Raw genomic sequence first — 27721 nt, 5'->3', positions numbered from 1 at the left:
CCGCTGCAGTCCGTGTGGTGAAGGTGCTCCCACAGTGCTGTTAGGAAGGGAGTTCCAGGATTTTGACCCAGCGACGATGAAGGAACGGCGGTATGCTTCTAAGTCAGGACGGTGTGTGACTTGGAGGGGAAGTTGGAGGTGGTAGTGTTCCCATGCGCCTGCTGCCCTTGTCCTTCTAGGTGGAAGAGGTCACGGGTTTGGGAGGTGCTGCCGAAGAAGCCTTGCCGAGTTGCTGCAGAGCATCTTGTAGATGGTACACACTGCAGCCACGGTACGCCGGTGGTGGAGGGAGTGAATGTTTAAAGTGGTGGATGGGGTGCCAATCATGGGGGCTACTTTGTCCTGGATGGTGTCGAGCTTCTTGAGTGTTGTTGGAGCTGCACTCATCCAGGCAAGTGGAGAGTATTCCATCACACTCCTTACTTGTGCCTTGTAGATGGTGGAAAGGCTTTGGGGAGTCAGGAGGTGAGACACTCACCGCAGAATACCCAGCATCTGACCTGCTCTTGTTGCCACAGTATTTATGTAGCTGGTCCAGTTAAGTTTCTGGTCAATGGTGATCCCCAGGATGTTGATGGTGGGGGATTCGGTGATGGTAATGCCATTGAATGTCAAATGGCGGTGTTTAGACTCTCGCTTGTTGGAGATAGTCATTGCCTGGCACTTCTGTGGCGCGAATGTTACCTGCCACTTATCAGTCCAAGCCTGAACGTCGCCCAGGTCTTGTTGCATGCGGGCATGGACTGCTTCATTATCTGAGGAGTTGTAAATGGCACTGAACACTGTGCAGTCATCAGCGAACATCCCCATTTCAGACCTTATGTTGGAGGGAAGGTCATTGATGAAGCAGCTGAAGATGGTTGGGCCTAGGACACTGGGATCTGGGGGTCCTGGTGCATGAAACACAGAAGGTTAGTATGCAGGTACAGCAGGTGATCAGGAAGGCCAATGGAATCTTGGCTTTTATTGCAAGGGGGATGGAGTATAAAAGCAGGGAAGTCTTGCTGCAGTTATACAGGGTACTGGTGAGGCCACACCTGGAATACTGCGTACAGTTTTGGTTTCCATATTTAAGAAAATATATACTTGCTCTCGAGGCAGCTCAGAGAAGGTTCACTCGGTTGATTCCGGAGATGAGGGGGTTGACTTATGAGGAAAGGTTGAGTAGGTTGGGCCTCTACTCATTGGAATTCAGAAGAATGAGAGGCGATCTTATCGAAACATATAAGATTGTGAGGGGGCTTGATCGGGCGGATGCGGTGAGGATGTTTCCACTGATGGGTGAGACTAGAACTGGGGGGCATAATCTTAGAATAAGGGGCTGCCGTTTCAAAATTGAGATGAGGAGAAACTTCTTCACTCAGGGTAGTAAATCTATGGAATTTGCTACCTCAGAGAGCTGTGGAAGCTGCGACATTAAATAAATTTAAAACGGAGATAGACAGTTTCCTAGCTGATAAGGGAATTAGGGGTTACGGGGAGAGGGCAGGGAAGTGGACGTGAGTCTAAGTTCGGATCAGCCATGATCCTATTGAATGGTGGTGCAGGCCCGAGGGGCCGTATGGCCTACTCCTGCTCCTACTTCTTATGTTATGTTCTTATAGGACACTGCCCTGAGGAACTCCTGCAGTGATGTCCTGGGGCTGTGATGATTGACCTTCAATCACCACAACCATCTTCCTTTGTGCTAGGTATGACTCCAGCCTGTGGAGAGTTTAACCCCCCGATTCCCATTGACTTCAGTTTTACGAGGGCTCCTTCATGCCACACTCGGTCAAATGCAGCCTTGAGGGCAGTCACTCTCACCTCACCTCTGGAATTCAGCTCCTTTGTCCATGTTTGGACCAAGGCTGTAATGAGGTCTGGAGCCGAGTGGTCCTGGTGGAACCCAAACTGAGCATCAGTGAGCAGGTTATTGGTGAGTAAGTGCCGCTTGATAGCATTGTCGATGACAACTTCCATCACTTTGCTGATGATTGAGAGTAGACTGATGGGGCAGTAATTGGCCGGATTGGATTTGTCCTGCTTTTTGTGGACAGGACACACCTGGGCAGTTTTCCACATTGTCGGATAGATGCCAGTGTTGTAGCTGCACTGGAACAGCTTGGCTAGAGGCGCGGCTAGTTCTGGAGCACAAGTCTTCAGCACGATAGCAGGGATGTTGTCAGGGCCCATAGCCTTTGCTGTATCCAGTGCGCTCAGCCGTTTCTTGATATCACGTGGAGTGAATCGAATTGGCTGAAGACTGGCTTCTGTGATGGTGGGTGTGATGAAATATGCCATTCATCAGGCACTGTATTCCCTGTGTTTAGTTTAGTTTCAGTTTCATTTCCTTACCTGTATTGTATTGTGTGTAGGGCTCCGCCCATACCTGGCCCCTACTTAAGCAAGCCCCAGCGTGTCTCACAGCAGTACAGCAGATCTCTGGATGAGAGACACTTCTCCAATGTGTATTACTTTGAGTTAATAAAAGCCTTGCTTTGCTCCGTTAACGTCGAGTCTCGGATTCATTGAGGCACATCAATTTTATTAACTAAATTTTCAACGCAATGGACCAACTCTTGAAACCCGAACGTTTGGATTTGGACCCGCATGCTTCGGACGCATCGGCACGATTCGGACACTGGTTTCAGTGTATGGAATTCTTCCTGGACAATTCCGCAGCCATCACAGGCGCTACGGACGCTGAGAGTATGAAACTCGGAATCCTGCAGAATTGGGTAAGTCACCGGGTTTACCCCCTCATCCAAGACGCCGACACGTACCCGGCCGCCTGCGACATCCTAAAGGCGCATTACCAGCAGCCTACGAACGAGGTGTACGCTAGGCATCTGCTCGCTACTCGCACACAGCAACCTGGGGAATCGCTGGATGAGTTCCTAGTCACCCTGAAAACGCTTGGCAAAGACTGCAAGTGCCAAGATGTAAAAGCCGCAGTGTACACTGACGAGCTTGTTCGTGATGCCTTTATCGCAGGCCTCAGCTCCACTTACATCCGGCAGAGACTACTGGAAAAAACAGGATTGGACCTGAAACAGGCTGTGGACACAGCGCGATCCCTGGATGTGGCCCAGAGAAACTCGGACGCCTACTCTTCGGCCCACGCCGCCACGTGTGCACCAAGGGCGCCGCCATCTTGGAAGGCATCTTCCCCGCCCGGCAGCCTGACACCGTCGGGGCCCCGCTCTCCCCCCAGAAGCCCTACGACAGCCGCGACGCGTCGGGGCCCCAACTGCTACTTCTGCGGGCAGCCGAAGCACATCAGAAACCTGTGCCCGGCGAAAGGCACCACCTGCTTTAAGTGCGGTAAGAAGGGGCACTTCGGGAAGGTGTGCAGAGGGAACCCCGCTGCAAAACCCGCCACCGCCGCGTGTGCGCCGTGGGAGCGGCCATCTTGGACGCCATCTTGCCCGACCTCGTGGGGTCCGCCATCTTGTGAGCAGACAGCGTGGACGCCATCTTGTCTCGATCAGGGCCCTACAGTGGCATCGGTCACAGTGGACCAGACCAGACCGCACCCACTATCCAAATCAATGGTGGACATCGAGGTAAACGGGTGCAGGGTTAAATGTTTAATTGACAGTGGAAGCACGGAGAGTTTTATCCACCCTGAACTAGCACAACAACTCTCTCTAACGGTGGTCCCTGCTCGGGGCACCATCTCTATGGCTGATAAAACCCAGACATCGACCATTATGGGTTACTGCGCGGTACAATTGTCCGTTAACGGAACTGTATACGATAATTTTAAATTACTAATCATGAAGAATCTATGTGCGAGCGTGATCTTGAGCCTGGATTTCCAGTGCCACCACCAAAGCATCACGCTCAATTACGGTGGGTCCCAGCCGCCCCTCACAGTGTGCGGTCTGGCTACCCTGAAAGTAAAGCCGCCTTCGCTATTCGCGAACCTTACTCCCAACTGCCGGCCAATAGCGACCAAAAGCAGGAGGTACAGCTGGGAGGACAGGCGGTTTATCGCGACCGAGGTAGACAGGCTCCTGAAGGAGCGCATTATCGAACGCAGCAACAGCCCGTGGCGCGCCCAAGTGGTGGTGGTGAGGGGTAGCGAGAAGAAGCGGATGGTGATAGATTATAGCCAGATGGTTAATCTATACATCCAGCTAGACGCCTACCCGCTACCCCGCATATCCGAGATGGTGAACCAAATCGCCCAATACCGGGTGTTCTCCACCATCGACCTCAAGTCAGCGTACCACCAGCTCCCTATCAGACCAGAGGACCGCCCGTACACCGCCTTCGAGGCGAACGGACGCCTCTACCAATTCCTCAGAGTCCCCTTTGGGGTGACGAATGGGGTCTCGGTCTTCCAGAGGGAGATGGACCGCATGGTCGATGACCACCACTTGCAGGCAACCTTCCCCTACCTCGACAACGTCACCATCTGCGGTCACAACCAGCAGGATCACGACTCGAACCTCGAGAGGTTCCTGAAAACCGCACAGAAACTCAACCTCACTTACAACGAGGACAAGTGCGTTTTCAACACCACGCACCTCTGCATACTAGGCAGCGTGGTGGAGAATGGGGAAATCGGACCAGACCCCGACCGATTGCGCCCCCTACGGGAGCTCCCCCTGCCCAACACTCCCAAAGCCCTGAAAAGGTGCCTGGGGTTATTTTCTTATTATGCCCAATGGGTCCCCAACTACTCCGACAAAGCCCGCCCCCTCTTGAAAGCATCCTCTTTTCCGCTCTCTGCTGAGGCCCACGCCGCCTTCAAAAGCATTAAGCGGGATATTGAGCGGGCCACGCTACAGGCAGTGGACGAGAACACTCCCTTTCAAGTGGAAAGTGATGCGTCTGACTTTGCCTTGGCGGCCACCCTCAACCAGGCGGGGCGGCCCGTAGCTTTCTTCTCGAGGACCCTCCAAGGGCCCGAGATCAGACACTCCTCCGTGGAAAAGGAGGCCCAAGCCATCGTGGAGGCAGTGCGCCACTGGCGCCACTACCTAGCCGGCAAACGCTTCACCCTACTTACCGACCAGCGGTCGGTAGCGTTTATGTTCAATAATAAACAGAGGGGGAAGATTAAAAATGATAAGATTCTTAGGTGGCGGATCGAGCTCTCCACCTTCGAGTATGACATCATTTACCGGCCAGGGGCCCTTAACGAATCCCCCGACGCCCTCTCACGAGGGATGTGTGCCAGCACCACCGGGGATCAGCTACAGACCCTCCACAACGACCTCTGCCACCCAGGGGTCACACGGCTGTTCCACCTCATAAAGTCCCGCAACTTACCCTACTCGATTGAGGAAGTTCGGTCCCTGACCAGGAACTGCCGCACTTGCGCTGAGTGCAAGCCTCGGTTCTACCGCCCAGATAGAGCCCACTTAATCAAAGCTACACGGCCCTTTGAGCGGCTCAGCTTAGATTTCAAGGGCCCCCTCCCATCAGTCGACCGCAATGTTTACTTCCTGAACATTGTGGACGAATACTCCCGTTTCCCATTCGCCTTCCCCTGCCCAGACATGACCAGCGCCATGGTCATTAAATGCCTCAACAGCCTGTTCTGCCTGTTTGGCATGCCGAGCTACATCCATACGGATAGGGGGGCGTCCTTCATGAGTGAAGAGCTACGCCAGTACATGCTGTCCAGGGGGATCGCCACGAGCCGTACCACCAGCTACAACCCCCAGGGTAACGGCCAGGTGGAGCGAGAGAACGGGACAGTATGGAAAGCAGTCACTCTAGCTCTAAGGACCAAGGGCCTCCCTATCTCCCGCTGGCAGGAAGTCCTCCCAGATGTGCTCCATTCGATACGGTCGCTATTGTGTACTGCCACTAATGCCACGCCTCATGAACGAATGTTTGTCTTTCCCCGGAAATCCACCTCGGGCGTATCCATGCCGTCATGGCTGTCCACCCCAGGTCCGGTATTTGTACGAAGGCATGTGAGGGGCCACAAGACGGACCCCCTCGTGGAGTCAGTGCACCTACTCCACGCCAACCCCCAATACGCGTATGTCCGGCACGCCGACGGAAGGGAGGACACCGTGTCCATAAAAGACGTCGCCCCAGCCGGTAACGACAACAACCACGACAACAACAGCAACAACGATCACCGCAATTCTTACCCACCCACTATCCTTTCACCACCCCCGGAAGAACATCGACCAACGGTGCCCCCACCAACTACCCCTTCAACAACCTTGGCGGCGCCCCCGGCAGAGACCCAGGAGGCCACCGGGGACACCCAGCCGACACCCGCGGCACCACAACAGCTACGTCGGTCACAGAGGACTATCAAACCCCCGAACAGACTAAATCTGTAGAAGGGGGGAATGTGATGAAATATGCCATTCATCAGGCACTGTATTCCCTGTGTTTAGTTTAGTTTCAGTTTCATTTCCTTACCTGTATTGTATTGTGTGTAGGGCTCCGCCCATACCTGGCCCCTACTTAAGCAAGCCCCAGCGTGTCTCACAGCAGTACAGCAGATCTCTGGATGAGAGACACTTCTCCAATGTGTATTACTTTCTGAGTTAATAAAAGCCTTGCTTTGCTCCGTTAACGTCGAGTCTCGGATTCATTGAGGCACATCAGTGGGGACCTCAGGAGGAGGCCGATATGGATCATCCACTAGGCACCTCTGAAGATGGTTGCAAACGCTTCAGCCTTGTCTTTTGCACTCACGTGCTGGGCTCCACCATCTTTGAGGATGGGGATATTCGTGGAGCCTCCTCCTCCCGTTAGTTGTTTAATGGTCCACCGCCATTCACGACTGGATGTGGCAGGACTGCAGAGCTTTGATCTGATCCATTGATTGTGGGATCGTTTAGCTCTGTCTATAGCATGCTGCTTCTGCTTTTTAGCATGCATGTAGTCCTGTGTTGCAGCTTCCTCAGGTTGGCACCTAATTTTTAGGTACGCCTGGTGCTGCTCCTGACATGCTCTTCTTCTACACTCCTTATTGAAGCAGTGTTGGTCCCCTTGGATTGATGGTAATGGTGGAGTGAGGGATATGCTGGGCCATGAGGTTACAGATTGTGGTGGAATATAATTCTGCTGCTGATGGCCCACAGCGCCTCAAGGATGCCGAGTTTTGAGCTGCTAGATCTGTTCTGAATCTATCCCATTTAGCACGGTGTTAGTGCCACACAACACGATGGAGGGTGTCCTCGGTGTGAAGTCGGGACTTTGTCTCCACAATGACTGTGCGGTGGTCATTACTACCAATACTGTCTTGGACAGATGCATCTGCGACAGGTAGATTGGTGAGGACGAGGTCAAGCAGGTTTTTCCCTCGTGTCGGTTCTCTTACCACCTGTTGCAGGCCCAGACTGGCAAGTATATCCTTCAGGACTCGGCCAGCTCGGTCAATAGTAGTGCTACCGAGCCACTCTTGGTGATGGACATTGAAGTCCCCCACCCAGAGTACATTCTGTGCCCTTGCTACTCTCAGTGCTTCTTCCAAGTGGTGTTCAACATGGAGCAGTACTGATTCATCAGCTGAGGGAGGGCGGTACGTGGTAATCAGCAGGAGGTTTCCTTGCCCATGAAACTTCATGAAGTTTGGAGTCAATGTTGAGGAGTCCCAGGGCCACTCCTTCCCGACTGTATACCACTGTGCCACCAACCCTGGTGGGTCTGTCCTGCCGGTGGGACAGGACATACCCAGGGATGGTGATGGAGGAGTTTGGGACATTGGCTGAAAGGTATGATTCTGTGAGTATGACTATGTCAGGCTGTTGCTTGACTAGTCTGTGGGACAGCTCTCCCAATTTTGGCACAAGTCCCCAGATGTTGGTGAGGAGGACTTTGCTGGGCTGGGTGTGCCATTGCTGTGTCCGTAGCCGGTGCCGAGGTTGATGCTGGGTGGTCTGTCTGGTTTCATTTTTATTATTTTGTTTTGTAGCGGTTTGTTACAACTGAGTGGCTTGTTAGGCCATTTCAGAGAGCAATTAAGAGTCAACCACATTGCTGTGGGTCTGGAGTCACATATAGGCCAGATCCGGCAGATTTCCTTCCCTAAAGGACATTAGTGAGCCAGATGGGTTTTTACGACAATCCGATAGTTTCATGGGTTCCATTACTGACACTAGCTTTTTATTCCAGATTATTTAATTAACTGAATTTAAATTCCCAGCTGCCGTGGTGGGATTTGAACTCACGTCTCTGGATCAATAGTCCAGGCCTCTGGATTACTAGCCCAGTGACATCACCACTGCACTAATGTTCCCTACCATTCACCTACACCCGTTTAAACTCTTGAAAACTTTGATAAGGGCGCCCTGATACTCCAGTATATATATTTACAGTTTCTTCAATCTCTCCTTGTAGTTGGGTTTTAACCTCCAGAGTTAGGATAGTTATCCTCCTTTGTTTCCTTTCTAAAGCCAAGATGTACTCACAATTGTATGGTAACCAGAACTGTACACTGGACTATGGGTGGGCCCAAACCAGGATTTGCAGGGCTTTGCTCTCTCTAAGTTCCCTATTACCTCCCTGGACTTGCGTTCGATCCCTCTGGTTATTTGCCCTAAGACCTTGTTTGACTCTGTTTACTGTGCAATATGTGCCGATGGTTTCACAAGCTATCTGCCGGTACCCCCAGATTCCTCTGCTCTATTGTACTTTGTAATCGAGTACTGTTCATTTTATATTTTCCCTTTCCAGTCTCATCATTTTATATTTATCCACATTAAACACCAGCTGCCACTTGGCAACCAAATCACTTATTCTAATCAGATTTCCTTGTATTTGGTTCACTTGTCACCTGTTATTTGTAGCCCTACCGCTCCCCCCCCCCCCCCCCCACCCCATTTTGTATCATCACTGAATTTGAGCATCCCCAATGTTAATCGCTCCACCATTGGTGGACAAGCCTTCAGCTCTGGAATTCCCTCCCTAAACCTTTTCGCCTCTCTACCTCTCTTTCCTCCTTTAAGACGCTCCTTAAAACCACCTCATCTGCCCTACTATCTCCTTATGTGGCTTGGTGTCAAATTTTGTTTGATAATCGCTCCTGTGGAGCGCCTTGGGACGCTTTACTACGTTAAAGGCGCTATATAAATACAAGTTGTTATTAAGGCATTCCTAATCTTTAATGTACACTGTAAACAATAATGGTCCCAGCAGTTTGCAGTTTAATTTCTTCATGAATGTAATTTTCAATTACACGGTTGGGCAAGTCTTTAGCCAGTGTCCGGATACTGAAGCAGGCTGTTTTATGTTCATGGTGCTCTACCTCAATTGCATACATTTGCTTCTTATCAATCTGTAGCTTAATACCTCTCCTCATCATTAGATTATGTAACCTATAATACAGAACAAAGACTGCATGTCAGGTGGCATAATGAGGCCAACTGATCTATTCAGATCTATCTCTGGTTCAGTGTTCCAGATGCAGACCCCACAACTGATATTTTGCTCATATGTGTTTTTCTTTAATTTATTCTACATAGTTTGCACCAGCAGCAGCAAGGGTTTAACACCACAACCTTCTTACCCGTGGGGTGTATTTGCACATGAATCATTTTTGATTTATAATGGTAATCTGTGCTCCTCCCCGCCCCCCCCCCCCCCCCCCAACCAAGATTACCTGCATGTCGAGGGAGTGGAAGGTAGTCAAATACACTCGGCTTTTGGAAATCCTCAACTAAAATCGTGGGTAGGATTTGGAATGCGCTGCCTGATCGGGTAGTGGATAACGATTCAGTAGTAGCCTTCAAAAGGAAATTGGATAAATACTGAAGGAGAAAAAATTGCAGGGCAATGGGGGAAGAGCGGGGGAGCGGGACTAACTGGATTGCTCTTCGAAAGAGCCGGCGCAGACTCGATGGGCCCAATGGCCTCCTTCGGCACTGTGCTATTCTAGGATTCCAGGATTACAGAACTTCAGCTGCTTTCATAATTGTTCCCTTTTCCGGAGCCATCAGTGAAACAAGAACAACGCACCAAAGGCTTTATCATCTCCTAACTACGATCGGACATCGTGCTGTGAGAAATGACAGTGTAATTTCTGTAGAAGCTTTGAAGGGCCCTGCGGCAGAAAGGCATTTCAAGGCAGCTGTTAACCTTCTGTGACAAAACTGAAGCATGTTTGTCACTGGCATATTATTCCTTTTCCTTAGTTCCTGGTGCACATGGGGTTAACATTGGGTACCGCTAGCTGATTTTTTTTAAGCTGCAGATAATATACATAAAATGATCTTTTATGCCAAAGTCATTAATATTAATCTGTAGTTTGTTTGTGATGAACAAAAGGAGGGTTAATATGCTGAATGCAGAGCCATTAATGTTATTCTGTGCAGCAGTGTCCCTGAAAGCTGTCAGGTCAAGTGGTAATTTCCTGCAATTATGGGTTGATCAAAGTATTTGGAACTGATCAGTGACTAAAACCATTCAATTCAGACATATACCGTGTGATTGACATCAGTGGGCATCTTTTTTAAACAATAGGTTTGATTGACAGCTCTCTCTGAGGTGAGGACATGGGTCACGTCTATACAAGGGGCAGGGTCATAATTTCTTGTAGTTGCTTTGATGAAGCCAGGAGTTTCTCACTGTGGTCTTATATTCGACTTGATGTGGAGATGCCAGTGTTGGACTGGGGTGGACAAATGTAAGAAGTCACACAACACCAGGTTATAGTCCAACAGCTTTATTTGAAATCACAAGCTTTCGGAGCGCTGCTCCTTCGTCAGGTGAAGTGAAGAAATACATATAGGCACAGCTTATATAGTCAGAGAATAATGCCAGATGATTACAGGTAATCTTTCTAACTGCCCTTTATCACACCTCGGCAGAGAGATAATCACAGCAATCAAAGGTGTGAATGGTGTCCAAACAGGTCAGTCAGGAAAACATTACATCAAAGAACAATGAGGTGGGGTCACAGGGGGTCAAATGTTGCAGATGCTGGGGTCTGTATGAAAAACAAAAAACTATTTTTTTGCTGGAAATCACAGCAGGTCCGGCCGCCTCTGTGTAGAGAGAACAAGCCAACGACGACTCGAGTCTGGATGACTCTACGTCAGGTGGGGTTACATGTAGCGTGACATGAACCCAAGATCCCGGTTGAGGCCGTCCTCATGAGTGCAGAACTTGGCTATCAGTTTCTGCTCGACGATTTTGCGTTGTCGTGTGTCTCGAAGGCCGCCTTGGAGAATGCTTACCCGAAGATCGGAGGCTGAATGTCCTTGACTGCTGAAGTGTTCCCCGATTGGGAAGGAACACTTCTGCCTGGCGTTGTTGTGCAGTGTCCGTTCATCCATTGCCGCAGTGTCTGCATGGTTTTGCCGATGTACCATGCTCCGGGGCATCCTTTCCTGCAACGTATGAGGTAGACAACGTTGGCGGAGTCACATGAGTATGTACCATGTACCTGGTGGGTGGTGTCCTCACGTGTGATGATGGTATCTGTGTTGATGATCTGGCATGTCTTGCAGAGGTTGCCGTGGCAGGGTTGTGTGGTGTCGTGGTCGCTGTTCTCCTGAAAGCTGGGTAATTTGCTGCGAACGATGGTCTGTTTGAGGTTAGGCGGCTGTTTGAAGGCGAGTAGTGGAGGCGTGGGGATGGCCTTAGTGAGGTGTTTGTCGTCATCGATGACAAGTTGAAGGCTGCAAAGAACATGGCATAGTTTCTCCGCTCCGGGGAAGTACTGGACGACAAAGGGTACTCTGTTGGTTGTGTCCCGTGTTTGTCTTCTGAGGAGGTCTATGCGATTTTTCGCTGTGGCCCGTCGGAACTGTCGATCGACGAGTCGAGCGTCATATCCCGTTCTTACGGGGGCATCTTTCAGCGTCTGTAGGTGTCCATCGCGTTCCTCCTCGTCTGAGCAGATCCTGTGTATTCACAGGGCTTGTCCATAGGGGATGGCTTCTTTAACGTGGTTAGGGTGGAAGCTGGAGAAGTGGAGCATCGTGAGGTTGTCCGTGGGCTTGCGGTAGAGTGAAGTGCTGAGGTGTCCGTCTTTGATGGAGATTCGTGTGTCCAAGAATGAAACGGATTCTGAGGAGTAGTCCATGGTGAGTTTGATGGTGGGATGGAACTTGTTGATGCTATCGTGTAGTCTTTTCAGTGATTCTTCGCCATGGGTCCATCGCAGCAAATTACCCAGCTTTCAGGAGAACAGCGACCACGACACCACACAACCCTGCCACGGCAACCTCTGCAAGACATGCCAGATCATCAACACAGATACCATCATCACACGTGAGGACACCACCCACCAGGTACATGGTACATACTCATGTGACTCGGCCAACGTTGTCTACCTCATACGTTGCAGGAAAGGATGCCCTGGAGCATGGTACATCTGCAAAACCATGCAGACACTGCGACAACGGATGAACGGACACCGCACAACAATCGCCAGGCAGGAGTGTTCCCTCCCAGTCGGGGAACACTTCAGCAGTCAAGGACATTCAGCCTCCGATCTTCGGGTAAGCATTCTCCAAGGCGGCCTTCGAGACACACGACAACGCAAAATCGTCGAGCAGAAACTGATAGCCAAGTTCCGCACTTATGAGGACGGCCTCAACCGGGATCTTGGGTTCATGTCACGCTACATGTAACCCCACCTGACGTAGAGTCATCCAGACTCGAGTTGTCGTTGGCTTGTTCTCTCTACACAGAGGCGGCCGGACCTGCTGTGATTTCCAGCAAAAAAATAGTTTTTTGTTTGTTTTTTGTTTTTCATACAGACCCCAGCATTTGACCCCCTGTGACCCCACCTCATTGTTCTTTGATGTAATGTTTTCCTGACTGACCTGTTTGGACACCATTCACACCTTTGATTGCTGTGATTATCTCTCTGCCGAGGTGTGATAAAGGGCAGTTAGAAAGATTACCTGTAATCATCTGGCAGTATTCTCTGACTATATATGCTGTGCCTATATGTATTTCTTCACTTCACCTGACGAAGGAGCAGCGCTCCGAAAGCTTGTGATTTCAAATAAAGCTGTTGGACTATAACCTGGTGTTGTGTGACTTCTTACATTTATATTCGACTGCCTGTGCTCAGTTTGCCAATCAGATTCCAGTCGGCAGAAGCACAGGGCTAGTCGGAGAACTCTGTGTGGTAATGGATAACTGTGTAAGAAGGAAATTAACTTTTTCTCCTCCAACTGCTCCCTTTCCTGTGCAGTTTATATGTACTGTTCTCGCCATTCTCCCAATCTTCAACAAACGTAGACATTAACACCACAAACAATAAAGCCTCATCACTGCAAACACAGCCATAGAACCGTAACACAACACAAACACACACAAGCAATAAATAGCTCCTTGGTGCAGCATCCTAGACCCAACCATCTTCAGCTGCTTCATTAATGACCTTCCCTCCATCATAAGGTCAGAAGTGAGGCATTCGCAATTCCTCAAATAATGAAGCTGTCCATGCCCGCTTGCAGCAACACCTGGACAACATCCAGGCTTGGGCTGATGTGTGGCATGAATGTTACTTGCCACTTATGTGTCAGGCAATGACCATCCCCAACAAGAGAGAGCATAACCACCTCCCCTTGACATTCAGTCGCATTACCATCACAGAGTCCCCCACCATCAACATCCTGAAGGTCACCATTGACCAGAAACTGGACCAGCCACATATCTGCTGTGGCTACTAGGTACGTCAGGTGTGTTTCTAGTTCCCAGGAGATGGCATACTCTCCACTTGCCTGAATGGATGCAACTGCAACAACACTCGAGGATCAACACTCTCCAGGACAAAGCAGTCTGCTTGATCAAAACCCAGTCCACAGACTTAAACATCTACTCCTTTCACCGTCGGCGTATCGTGGCTGCAGTGTGTACTATCTACAGGATGCACTGCAGCAACTCGCCAAGGCTTCTTCGGCAGCAACTCCCAAACCTGCAACCTCCACCACCTAGAAGGACATGGGCAGCAGGTCCATAGGAACACCACCACCTCCCAAGTTCCCCTCCAAGTCACACACTTTCCTGACTTCGACGTATATCGCCATTCCTTCATTGTCACTGAGTCAATATCGTGGTACTCCCTACCTAATGGAATTGTAGGAGCACCTTCACCACACGGACTGCAGCGGTTCAAGAAGGAGGCCTACCACCACCTTCTCAAGGGTGGCTAGGGTTGGACAATAAATGCCAGCCTTGCCAACGACGCCCACATCCCGAGAATGAATAAATAAAAATAAAAACCACCTCACTTGACCCGTGCACCCCTTCCCTTTACATTTTTACTAAATTTGGGGTTCAGATGATACTCAAATTTATTCTTGGGGCCATCTGAATGCCAGGTTACTACTTTAATACTATTCAGGCCTCCATTCTATACAGACACTTGCAGCACATTAAGATGTGGAGATGCCGGTGTTGGACTGGGGTGGACAAATGTAAGAAGTCACACAACACCAGGTTATAGTCCAACAGCTTTATTTGAAATCACAAGCTTTCGGAGCGCTGCTCCTTCGTCAGGTGAAGTGAAGAAATACATATAGGCACAGCTTATATAGTCAGAGAATAATGCCAGATGATTACAGGTAATCTTTCTAACTGCCCTTTATCACACCTCGGCAGAGAGATAATCACAGCAATCAAAGGTGTGAATGGTGTCCAAACAGGTCAGTCAGGAAAACATTACATCAAAGAACAATGAGGTGGGGTCACAGGGGGTCAAATGTTGCAGATGCTGGGGTCTGTATGAAAAACAAAAAACTATTTTTTTGCTGGAAATCACAGCAGGTCCGGCCGCCTCTGTGTAGAGAGAACAAGCCAACGACGACTCGAGTCTGGATGACTCTACGTCAGGTGGGGTTACATGTAGCGTGACATGAACCCAAGATCCCGGTTGAGGCCGTCCTCATGAGTGCAGAACTTGGCTATCAGTTTCTGCTCGACGATTTTGCGTTGTCGTGTGTCTCGAAGGCCGCCTTGGAGAATGCTTACCCGAAGATCGGAGGCTGAATGTCCTTGACTGCTGAAGTGTTCCCCGATTGGGAAGGAACACTTCTGCCTGGCGTTGTTGTGCAGTGTCCGTTCATCCATTGCCGCAGTGTCTGCATGGTTTTGCCGATGTACCATGCTCCGGGGCATCCTTTCCTGCAACGTATGAGGTAGACAACGTTGGCGGAGTCACATGAGTATGTACCATGTACCTGGTGGGTGGTGTCCTCACGTGTGATGATGGTATCTGTGTTGATGATCTGGCATGTCTTGCAGAGGTTGCCGTGGCAGGGTTGTGTGGTGTCGTGGTCGCTGTTCTCCTGAAAGCTGGGTAATTTGCTGCGAACGATGGTCTGTTTGAGGTTAGGCGGCTGTTTGAAGGCGAGTAGTGGAGGCGTGGGGATGGCCTTAGTGAGGTGTTTGTCGTCATCGATGACAAGTTGAAGGCTGCAAAGAACATGGCATAGTTTCTCCGCTCCGGGGAAGTACTGGACGACAAAGGGTACTCTGTTGGTTGTGTCCCGTGTTTGTCTTCTGAGGAGGTCTATGCGATTTTTCGCTGTGGCCCGTCGGAACTGTCGATCGACGAGTCGAGCGTCATATCCCGTTCTTACGGGGGCATCTTTCAGCGTCTGTAGGTGTCCATCGCGTTCCTCCTCGTCTGAGCAGATCCTGTGTATTCACAGGGCTTGTCCATAGGGGATGGCTTCTTTAACGTGGTTAGGGTGGAAGCTGGAGAAGTGGAGCATCGTGAGGTTGTCCGTGGGCTTGCGGTAGAGTGAAGTGCTGAGGTGTCCGTCTTTGATGGAGATTCGTGTGTCCAAGAATGAAACGGATTCTGAGGAGTAGTCCATGGTGAGTTTGATGGTGGGATGGAACTTGTTGATGCTATCGTGTAGTCTTTTCAGTGATTCTTCGCCATGGGTCCATCGCAGCAAATTACCCAGCTTTCAGGAGAACAGCGACCACGACACCACACAACCCTGCCACGGCAACCTCTGCAAGACATGCCAGATCATCAACACAGATACCATCATCACACGTGAGGACACCACCCACCAGGTACATGGTACATACTCATGTGACTCGGCCAACGTTGTCTACCTCATACGTTGCAGGAAAGGATGCCCTGGAGCATGGTACATCTGCAAAACCATGCAGACACTGCGACAACGGATGAACGGACACCGCACAACAATCGCCAGGCAGGAGTGTTCCCTCCCAGTCGGGGAACACTTCAGCAGTCAAGGACATTCAGCCTCCGATCTTCGGGTAAGCATTCTCCAAGGCGGCCTTCGAGACACACGACAACGCAAAATCGTCGAGCAGAAACTGATAGCCAAGTTCCGCACTTATGAGGACGGCCTCAACCGGGATCTTGGGTTCATGTCACGCTACATGTAACCCCACCTGACGTAGAGTCATCCAGACTCGAGTTGTCGTTGGCTTGTTCTCTCTACACAGAGGCGGCCGGACCTGCTGTGATTTCCAGCAAAAAAATAGTTTTTTGTTTGTTTTTTGTTTTTCATACAGACCCCAGCATTTGACCCCCTGTGACCCCACCTCATTGTTCTTTGATGTAATGTTTTCCTGACTGACCTGTTTGGACACCATTCACACCTTTGATTGCTGTGATTATCTCTCTGCCGAGGTGTGATAAAGGGCAGTTAGAAAGATTACCTGTAATCATCTGGCAGTATTCTCTGACTATATATGCTGTGCCTATATGTATTTCTTCACTTCACCTGACGAAGGAGCAGCGCTCCGAAAGCTTGTGATTTCAAATAAAGCTGTTGGACTATAACCTGGTGTTGTGTGACTTCTTACATTTATATTCGACTGCCTGTGCTCAGTTTGCCAATCAGATTCCAGTCGGCAGAAGCACAGGGCTAGTCGGAGAACTCTGTGTGGTAATGGATAACTGTGTAAGAAGGAAATTAACTTTTTCTCCTCCAACTGCTCCCTTTCCTGTGCAGTTTATATGTACTGTTCTCGCCATTCTCCCAATCTTCAACAAACGTAGACATTAACACCACAAACAATAAAGCCTCATCACTGCAAACACAGCCATAGAACCGTAACACAACACAAACACACACAAGCAATAAATAGCTCCTTGGTGCAGCATCCTAGACCCAACCATCTTCAGCTGCTTCATTAATGACCTTCCCTCCATCATAAGGTCAGAAGTGAGGCATTCGCAATTCCTCAAATAATGAAGCTGTCCATGCCCGCTTGCAGCAACACCTGGACAACATCCAGGCTTGGGCTGATGTGTGGCATGAATGTTACTTGCCACTTATGTGTCAGGCAATGACCATCCCCAACAAGAGAGAGCATAACCACCTCCCCTTGACATTCAGTCGCATTACCATCACAGAGTCCCCCACCATCAACATCCTGAAGGTCACCATTGACCAGAAACTGGACCAGCCACATATCTGCTGTGGCTACTAGGTACGTCAGGTGTGTTTCTAGTTCCCAGGAGATGGCATACTCTCCACTTGCCTGAATGGATGCAACTGCAACAACACTCGAGGATCAACACTCTCCAGGACAAAGCAGTCTGCTTGATCAAAACCCAGTCCACAGACTTAAACATCTACTCCTTTCACCGTCGGCGTATCGTGGCTGCAGTGTGTACTATCTACAGGATGCACTGCAGCAACTCGCCAAGGCTTCTTCGGCAGCAACTCCCAAACCTGCAACCTCCACCACCTAGAAGGACATGGGCAGCAGGTCCATAGGAACACCACCACCTCCCAAGTTCCCCTCCAAGTCACACACTTTCCTGACTTCGACGTATATCGCCATTCCTTCATTGTCACTGAGTCAATATCGTGGTACTCCCTACCTAATGGAATTGTAGGAGCACCTTCACCACACGGACTGCAGCGGTTCAAGAAGGAGGCCTACCACCACCTTCTCAAGGGTGGCTAGGGTTGGACAATAAATGCCAGCCTTGCCAACGACGCCCACATCCCGAGAATGAATAAATAAAAATAAAAACCACCTCACTTGACCCGTGCACCCCTTCCCTTTACATTTTTACTAAATTTGGGGTTCAGATGATACTCAAATTTATTCTTGGGGCCATCTGAATGCCAGGTTACTACTTTAATACTATTCAGGCCTCCATTCTATACAGACACTTGCAGCACATTAAGATGTGGAGATGCCGGTGTTGGACTGGGGTGGACAAATGTAAGAAGTCACACAACACCAGGTTATAGTCCAACAGCTTTATTTGAAATCACAAGCTTTCGGAGCGCTGCTCCTTCGTCAGGTGAAGAGATGCAGAGATGCATATAGGCACAGCATATATGCTGTGCCTATATGCATCTCTTCACTTCACCTGACAAAGGAGCAGCGCTCCGAAAGCTTGTGATTTCAAATAAAGCTGCTGGACTATAACCTGGTGTTGTGTGGCTTCTCACATTAGCACATTAAGAGTCATTACAGTGGCGGCTGGTGATCTTTTTGGCAGGTGTGGCACCCGTTATATATGCCTAACCAAGCCAGCTTGTCATCATTGCAAGTTTGACAATTCTAGGTGTGGCTTGACATGGGCCAGCAGTAATTGGCAACACTTTGTGGCCTGCATACCGGGGCCATCTACCTGCTCAATGGTGTGGGTAGGTATTCTGAACTTGGCACCTTCCTCGGGGTTGTCCTCTCCCAGTCTGATTCCCAGGTCCTGTGAGTAGTGTACACAATATTTGGCATTGCACCACCACCTCCTACCAGGAAAGCTGCACTGCTGTCCGCTGCAGTGGGCAGTCTGCAGTGCCAGGCAGGACAACCCTCCTCACACACAATTGATCCAGCAGCATCTCCATTTCACCAACCATCAAACCGGGAGTTTGGGTGTTACATTGCTATATCGCTTGCCCGCATTTGTTTTACCGTTCATTGCTTTTTCCTCGCCACTTTTTTTTTGCCCATACAGCCTTTGGACAAGGCAAAGAGAGAATGTAAAAGTCTCTGTCACCTTTGCCAAGGCAGAAATTCTACCATGCAGCACTTTAAGAGCATTATTCTCTGCCCTTTGACGAGCTCCTTCTTGCGGAGCCAATCCAGACTGGGAGCTTAGTACTCCCACCAAATAAGGACAACCTCAGAAGATCTAGTGATTCAACCCTTCTTGCCGCAGGCATTAGAAAAGGTTGCAGTTGCACTGGTTCCATGCCAGGAATGGAAAACAAACTTGAATACATAAATAACCAACAGTGTGTGTGGTATATATTTTTCTTCCAAATATCTTTTAAGAAGTAAATGTAAGGCTCTTAAATCGTTGTTTTAATGTTGCACAAGATTTTTTTTCAGAATTCACTAACCCCCCCCCCCCCCACCCCCCAGCATCACTTCTATTAAATCATGTGTGAGTTAAACAGCAATGTTTCATATAATGTGGAACATCTGGAGTAAGCAGTTACAACTCATTCTCATCACAGTAAGGCTGTGCAGCAGCTTTTCCTAAAATGGGTCATGGAAGCCGATGGCTAGAGCATCCACTTCGTATCCATTTGTGTTTCTCTTTAATTTCTAATCATTAAGGACATTATAAAAATAGCATTATCCATTTTGGGATTTTTGTACTCTAATGTCCACACTTATTACTATCAAAATGCACTGTAAACGTAAAGATTCAGGGCTATGATGGTAATCATTGCCTAGGGTTATTAGCAAAGAAAGTGAAGATTCATACGCTTATTCAGTTCTTATTAGGTGGCGGAGCGGGCTCGGGGGCCGATTGGCCTACTCCTGCTCCTATTTCTTATGTTCTAATTTGTACGTGTGTGTGTGTTTCATCTTGAGGAAAGCATGCTTTTGCTGCTTCTCAACTTTTGGAAAAGCAATCTAATCAAATCTGTGTAAAATGCAATAACAGTATATTCAAAAATGTTGCAAGCTAATGAATGTACGGCAATTTCAATTAATTTTGTAGTTCTGCTTAATAATGATCCGAGTTCCTAACCCGTTTAGACAAGTAAGAGGGGAAATTGTCTTGGCCTCTGTGCAAACGGGCGACAGCTAATCGTCCGCCTGATTTATACTCAGCCCGACTTCCTTTTCCATTGTGGATACTGTTCGCTGCAAATATTGATACACTCCTGTGGAACCTCTGTCTTAACTCCCCAAAAAACGATCTCAGTAACCCAAATGGAAACCATGCAGTCATTGTAAAAATGTGACAACAGAAGAAAAAATTGTAAGTCAACAAATACTGAAATGTTTAGAAATCTGATGACCTTGGGACATCCAGTGACCCCAATTTAAAAACTAGGTTTTCCTGATTACAGTAATAGTTGTGACTTCTGGCCTTTTGAGCATCCTCGATTTTAATCGCTCCACCATTGGAGGCCGAGCCTTCAGCAGCCGAGGCCCTAAGCTCTGGAATTCCCTCCCTAAATCTCTCCGCCTCTCTACCTCTCTCCCTTCCTTTAAGACGCTCCTTAAAACCTACCTCTTTGGCCAAGCTTTTGGTCACCTGTCCTAATATTTCCTTATGTGGCTCAGTATCGAACATTGTTTTATAATCGCTCCTGTGAAGCGCCTTGGGATGTTTTACTACATTAAAGAGGCTATATAAATACACGTTGTTGTTATTGAAATTATGAAAAAATCTTACAGGCATTGATCATATTTAATATCATATTTAGAACTATGTGTATCAAAATTGTAAACCTTTTTATAAAGAACACGGAGGAGATGTTCCCCCTTTATTTTTCCCCATGCACTGAACCGATCTCGTCTCCACTCCCAGGCCATACCTGGCTTCTGCCTCTGTCCTGCCCCTGTCTCCCAGCGACTGTTCCCAGCTTCTCCTGTCCTGCCCCTGCCTCCCAGCGACTGTTCCCCAGCTTCTCCTGTCCTGCCCCTGTCTCCCAGCGACTGTTCCCCAGCTTCTCCTGTCCTGCCCCTGTCTCCCAGCGACTGTTCCCAGCTTCTCCTGTCCTGCCCCTGTCTCCCAGCGACTGTTCCCAGCTTCTCCTGTCCTGCCCCTGTCTCCCAGCTTCTCCTGTCCTGCCCCTGTCTCCCAGCGACTGTTCCCAGCTTCTCCTGTCCTGCCCCTGTCTCCCAGCGACTGTTCCCAGCTTCTCCTGTCCTGCCCCTGTCTCCCAGCGACTGTTCCCAGCTTCTCCTGTCCTGCCCCTGTCTCCCAGCTTCTCCTGTCCTGCCCCTGTCTCCCAGCGACTGTTCCCAGCTTCTCCTGTCCTGCCCCTGTCTCCCAGCGACTGTTCCCAGCTTCTCCTGTCCTGCCCCTGTCTCCCAGCTTCTCCTGTCCTGCCCCTGTCTCCCAGCGACTGTTCCCAGCTTCTCCTGTCCTGCCCCGACTCTCTGCTCCTCCGTCAGTTTGTCGAGTCAAGCTGTTGGTGCGACACTTTGATTCCATTACAGATATTGCCATTAGGCAGCCTGGGTCTTTACTTGAGCCTCTGGTGTTGCCTTTCCCTCCCAGACTCTGAGGATTTGTGTGAGAGACACAAATTGATGGGACAGAATAAAACAGAGGAAATGCAATATGACAGAAAGTTCAAGTAACTTGATTGGTCACAAACTCTAAAATCATGGAAACAGTACAGAGAAGGTTGGTGTGCGGAAAGGAGCAGTGAAAGGCAGACTGAAGAATAGCGAGGATATTCCACTTTGTAAGCTCCTAGCAAAATGTCTCAAAATCAAAGTCTCAGATTTTTATATTTATTTTCTTAAAAGGAAAGTTTGGAAACTACAAAGAACTTTTGCATTGATCAGTAAATAAGGATTTGTTTTTGAGATTAACTTATTTGTAATCATTAATTACCTGAGAGCAGTGTGTAAATTATAGAATAATTCATTATCTGAGAGACTGAGTGTAAATATCGAATTATTCATTAACTGTGAGCAAATTGTATATGTGGAATAATTCATTTTGTAACTGACCAATTGTAAATTTGGAATTAGACCAAACAATTTGTCATGTTGCAACATCCCATTTACTGTACATATGTTTGTATGTTTCTGCTATTTTGCATTAAAAACCTGCAGGTATTGAGAAAGTCCATCTCTGAGTGGATATCTGTAGCCACAACATTTGCCGTGCTCATTAGCTTACTGTGCATGAGGGCGGTGGGAGACACAGAAATAAAAAGGGAGAGCGAGGGGATGCACAGAAAGAGAGAAAAAGAACAGATAAGCTGCCGTGCAGGAGGAGGAGGAAATGGAAAATTAGGAGGAAAAAAGAGTTCCAGGCAAACAGAGATAATAGTGAGAGAGCGGCAGAGCTGAAGATGGGAAGAGTGAGACAGAAGGATTTCAAGAGTGGGAGACAAGCAGACAGAGGGCTTTTTCTGTCTTTTAGCCCCCCTCCCAGAAGTTAGTATTGCTCGTGTCTGGGAAGAGAGGTGCAGAAGTTGCATCATTTAATGGAAAGGGGGAGCTTTAATGGGCCTGAAGCACTTTTCTCACCTTTTTCCATATGTACCCTTGTGTGAACAAAATGTACATTTATTTAACCAAATGTTGACTGCTACGTAAAGCTTTGAAAACAGAACATTAAAAAAAAAATGAAGTTTGTCACACACACCTTGTAATCGATGCTTCCTGTGGTCAAAAGAACTGAATCAGGCTCCCCATTGGCTTAGTTGATAAGGGCACTGCATGGAGAGGATCTAAGCCCCATACACCAGGAAGGTCCCAAGTTCTTTAAATGTGTTGTTCTAAACCTGTACATTTCGTCTGTGAAAAGCACCAAGGGAGATCAACTAGTACATTATAAATTACCCTACTTGATAGTTTGATGTACCTGTTGCCATGACTTTCAGTACCAAAATGCAATACTACAAAATAACTTTATACTTTTTTTTTCAATTAATGTGTTTTTTTCCCCTCATATTCATTTCTCTTTGCCTCTTTGTGTCCTTTTGCCAATGCACCATTCCCTGACTAAGAAGTCAAACAAATAACCTGCTGCCTGGGCCACTGTGTAACTGGTCCACGAAGGTACAAGAGTACAACCCAACTTAGCTCAGATCATTATTTTTCCTTTCTCTCTGTGGTGAAGCACCTACCCATTCCTTTGTTACCCTCCTTTGCTGATATTTCTGTGATCAGAAACTCCTAACATTGTAGCTCAGAAGCAGACATTATTTCTCAGCTGATTTATCAAGTACACAGCAATACTTCATTGTGTTTATTTAATTCGGCTACAGTTTTATTTGATTTGTGTTTTGTTTCATCAGGGCAACCACAGCACTCCAGTTAAAGTTTGAAGTGTGCAAAGAGTTGAAAAATCACCTGGAACTTCTACCTAAAACTGGTTACATCCAAGCGTGCTCCAGTTTTAGTTTTCAACTCAAATTCCTGCCCAGGTAAGTTCTTCATTATCACATCGATGGACACAAAGCCAGAAAAACCGATGGTTAAAAACAGCCATACCTTAAGGATTTGCAGAATCAACACTGACAACATATTGGGAGAAGTGCAACAACTTGCATTCATACAGTTCTTTGAACATAGAAAACCTCCCAGGGCATTTCACAGCGGGAAAGAGAAAAGAAAGTGCATAAAAGAACGAAGAAGTGGGCGATGAGTCATGGTGCAAGAGTTAGGAGCTGTGGCCAAAGGCCTGACCAGGATGATGGATTTAGAAAGAAACGGTGGAGACAAGAGTGGGGAGAAGGAGAGGTTTAGGGAGGAATAGTAGGGGGAATGCCCTGCTCCCTGTGATGAGGCCAGAGGTGGGGGAGGATGGGGGGCGGGGTGGGTAGAAAGCCAAAGTCAGAGGACTGGAGGGTACAAAAGAGGACATAACATGTAAAGAGATAGGGTTGAGTGAGACCATAAAATGTAAAAGTACCTCTTGTAAATGTAAATCTGTGCATCCAACCACAGAAATATTGCTCCTATCAGTGCCCAGGTCGTGCTCCATGTAGTAAATTTGATGATCACACAACTTGGGTACTGGATTTTACGGCGGTATACAATGTCTTCCATGTACCAAAGGAGAAAGTCAAAAAGGAATTAATCCCTTTAAGAAGCTTTGACATCAATGATATTGTAACTCTAGGTTGCTGCCCATTCTCATGCTGAATAAAGGCATCTCCCCGTAACTGGTCCATCAGGTTTGTTTCTTGCTTTGCTGGTAATAGCTTTCATTCCTGCACAGAAATCAATTGTTTTTCTTAGTGTTTTCTCAAAGTAACTGGCCTCTCAGTAATACTGCATGTTAACGTAGAATTTCAAAGATATGCAGAAGCTTAGTGCATTTCTTAATCCATAGTGTAGAGTAAACTGAAAAAAATAACCTGTTGCGCACCTAAATGCTGGGAGGGAAGATTCATTTTTTGGCACTGTCATTTTTTAATTCGTTTATGGTTTGTGGGCATCGCTGGCAAGGCCAGCATTTATTGCCCATCCCTAATTGCCCTTGAGAAGGTGGTGGTGAGCCGCCTTCTTGAACCGCTGCAGTCCGTGTGGTGAAGGTGCTCCCACAGTGCTGTTAGGGAGGGAGTTCCAGGATTTTGACCCAGCAACGATGAAGGAACGGCCGATATATTTCGAAGTCAGGATAGTGTGTGACTCGGAGGGGAACTTGGAGGTGGTGGTGTTCCCATGCGCCTGCTGCCCTTGTCCTTTCTAGGTGGTAGAGGTCGCGGGATTTGGGAGGTGCTGCTGAAGAAGCCTTGGCGAGTTGCTGCAGTGCATCTTGTAGATGGTACACACTGCAGTCACGGTATGCCGGTGGTGGAGGGAGTGAATGTTTAAGGTGGTGGATGGGGTGCCGATCAAGGGGGCTGCTTTGTCCTGGATGGTGTCGAGCTTCCAGGCAAGTGGAGAGTATTCCATCACACTCCTGACTTGTGCCTTTCTATTTGTTTTACTGTGAATACTAAACTAACTCTGTTGATGCCTGTAAAATGAGATGATAACATGAAACTTTTCTACCAGGTCTCTAATTAAAGCACAGCAGAGCAGGTCCTATTTCAGCAATTATAAAGCCAGGGAGGTAGAACCAATCTAATACTATTATTGTATTAGTGCCATCATATGAAACCTTGACCACTTGGACTGACCACTGAAAAGTGCATTCTGGAGTCCAAGTTGCAATTCACTGAATCCAAGACCAAATGGTACGCAATACGTTCTGCCCTTCCATCTACTGCTAGTTTATCATTTCATTCCCCAGAAACCTCCTTCCCTTCATGTTAAGATTAGCAGATTTTTCATTCATTAATTTGAGCGCATGAGCTGTTTAAAGTTTATGGGGGAAAAATTCAGTATCGCCCCGTTTGGCCGCCATTATCGGCCGTGCACAAAGTTTAGCGCCTGGCGCTAATTATCGCCTCCGACAGCAAACCTGGCTTTTATTGCCCCTGGAGGTGATTGGAGCGCTAAATCAGGCGCTTCACACCTGTCTTAAGGCGCAAAGGCCGAGGAGCGAGGCGCTACCTCAGAGCGCTGGGGAAGCAAGAAAGGGCCATTCAAAATGAACCTGCAAAGTGCTGCTCAGTACCCTAAACTCCTTCACACAGCGTTGAATCTCTCCAGAAGTCTCTCTCTCTCTCTCTCTCTCAGAATGCGTGGTGCAAAAATGTCACCGACAAAAAAAGGCAGGAAGCGGCCGCCTTTAAATAGCGTTCCCCCAGTCCCTTTCTGACAGCAGAACGCTCCCCTCAACCTGTCGTTGCAGGCGGTAAGGCAGGGGCGCCACTCAATATCCGGTCCGGGGCGCTAACGGGGCGTTGCGCACTCGACTGACGTCACGATCTGCCGGCGCAGGAGATCGTGGCGGTAGTGTTTAGCGCCGCCACAAAATGTCTAGATAATTTCGCGAGCGGCGCAAACATCACCGTGCCCGGGTGCTAGTTGCTTTGCGCCCCATTAGCGCCCTCTTAAGGCGCTAACGGGAGGCGCAAACAACTGAATTTTTCCCCTGTGTACAAGTCTGCCACTTAATCTGGAGCAGATGGACACAAATGGCAGATGAAGTTCTAACTTTTAGGGGAAGAAATTCACTATCGCCCCGTTTGGGGCGCTAATTTTTAAAAGTTTGAAAAGCTAGCTAAATCAGGCGCTCCACTTCCTTCTTGGAGCGCAATCGGCAGCAGGAGGGCCGGAGACTTCAGCAGCGCTGCACACTGGGCCGTGCAGCGCCGCCGCGTTCAAAGACTCCTTCCCTCCCTTAAAGGGAAGGGCCATCGCTGCAGGCTCTGCAATAGAAAAAGTGCCTACCTGGAGCACCAAGGCAGCCGCGATCCCGTGCGATCCGCAAAGTGCCGGGCTGATCGATCGCGGGCAGGAACCTGCGAAAAAAACTTCAACAAGGTACTTTTTTTTTTTTTACTTACCTTGCCTTTAATCATCGCCCTCGAAGCGGCCGCCCGCCCGATGCGCGCCTCCTGCAGCTGTCGGGATTTTCGACCGGCGCTGCTGCGGGGGGCAGAAATCAGTTTTGGGTCCGGGGCGATGCGCACGGCGATGACGTCACGATCTCCGGGCGAAGGAGATCAGGGCACAACACCGTAGCGCTGCCGCAAAACTCCCGCTGAATACGCCAGGAGTCGATGTCAGCGCCGCGCCCGGTCGTAAAGCCCCCTCTTTTTTTTAATGTGTTTTTAAAATAAGTAAAATCATTACACGCTGAAATGATGGTAGACGATCAGCCATGATCTTATTGAATGGTGGAGCAGGCTCGAGGGGCCAAATGGCCGACCCCCGCTCCTATTATGTTCTTACGTTCTTGTATGACAAGCAATCTGTGGTGTTTTATGTTGACTTGTAGAGCTGAATTTTGCCGGCGCTCAGAGTGTGGGTTTGGAGGCGGGTCCACTGTCAAAATAGCAAAGATTGACCGGGTAGGAAACCCGCTGTCGGCCCGCCTCCACGCAAGTATCCCAGGTGTCAGGTCTGTCTGCGCAGAACTGACCCGACACCAAGCGGTGGGGGAGACTATTTAGATCATTAAATGGCTTGTTAACAGCCAATTTAATGCTATTTTGAGCCTACCTTGCAATTTTACGTGCTCCCCCACAGGTCACCCGCTGCTCGGGGAACACGCCAGCTCACCCTGTTGTGAGTTGAGTCTGCTTTTATTTATATGATAACCTGAAAGCTGCAGAAGTGGTATAAAGGATATCATGTTGCAGCTGTTCAGTTTCAGAGCTCAGGGCAGTGAGACCAGTCTTGGGTTGCTCTAGTGGAGAGCTGGCACATTCAATATGGGCCAAATGGCTTCCTTCTGTGCTGTAAACTTCAATGGTTCTACTTGAATAAAAATTTAAATGTTTATTCTGAGGGGGATTGACAGGGTAAATGCTGAGAGGCTGTTTCCCCTGGCTGGAGTGTCTAGAACTAGGGGTCACAGTCTCAGGATAAGGGGTCGACCATTTAAGACGGAGATGAGGAGGAATTTCTTCACTCAGAGGGTTGTGAATCTTTGGAATTCCCTGCCCCAGAGGGCTGTGCATGCTGAGTGTTTGAGTATATTCAAGGCTGAGATCGATGGATTTTTGGACTCTAGGGGAATCGAGGGATATGGAGATCGGGCGGGGAAGTGGAGTTGAGGTCAATGATCAGCCATGATCTTATTGAATGGTGGAGCAGGCTCGAGGGGCCGTGTGGCGGAGCAGGCTCGAGGGGCCGTGTGGCGGAGCAGGCTCGAGGGGCTGTGTGGCCAACTCCTGCTCTTATTTCTTATGTTCTTATCTAACATTTATTGTTCACTAAAATTGCAGCATGTACGAACAGATGCTTTTTTTTATTCATCACCATTCATTTTCATTACTGCATTTAGTTCTATTTGTTGTATTGGTAGGATTAGAATGACAATAGTTGTATGGCATTC

At 48.6% G+C, this 27721-nt stretch overlaps 1 protein-coding gene across 6 annotated transcripts in view; it reads left to right on the top strand.

Moving 5' to 3' along the window:
- Positions 1 to 27721, top strand: part of cfap74 (cilia and flagella associated protein 74) — a 306038-nt gene that overhangs the window by 151573 nt on the left and 126744 nt on the right. For all 6 annotated transcript variants that reach the window (XR_015073585.1, XM_085967505.1, XM_085967502.1 and 3 more), the window contains one exon: positions 23118 to 23246. Coding sequence is in view for 5 of the 6 variants with exons in the window: in XM_085967505.1 (XP_085823631.1) it covers positions 23118 to 23246 (129 nt within the window). In the remaining variant the exon portion in view is untranslated. The remainder of the gene's footprint in view (positions 1 to 23117; positions 23247 to 27721) is intronic.

This window comes from Somniosus microcephalus, chromosome 25 (genome assembly GCF_052327205.1).
Source record: "Somniosus microcephalus isolate GS21.2 chromosome 25, FLI_Smic_1.0, whole genome shotgun sequence".
Classification (NCBI taxonomy): domain Eukaryota; kingdom Metazoa; phylum Chordata; class Chondrichthyes; order Squaliformes; family Somniosidae; genus Somniosus; species Somniosus microcephalus.
Note: the sequence above shows the minus strand (reverse complement) of the source record. Positions and strands in the feature narration are given on the sequence as shown.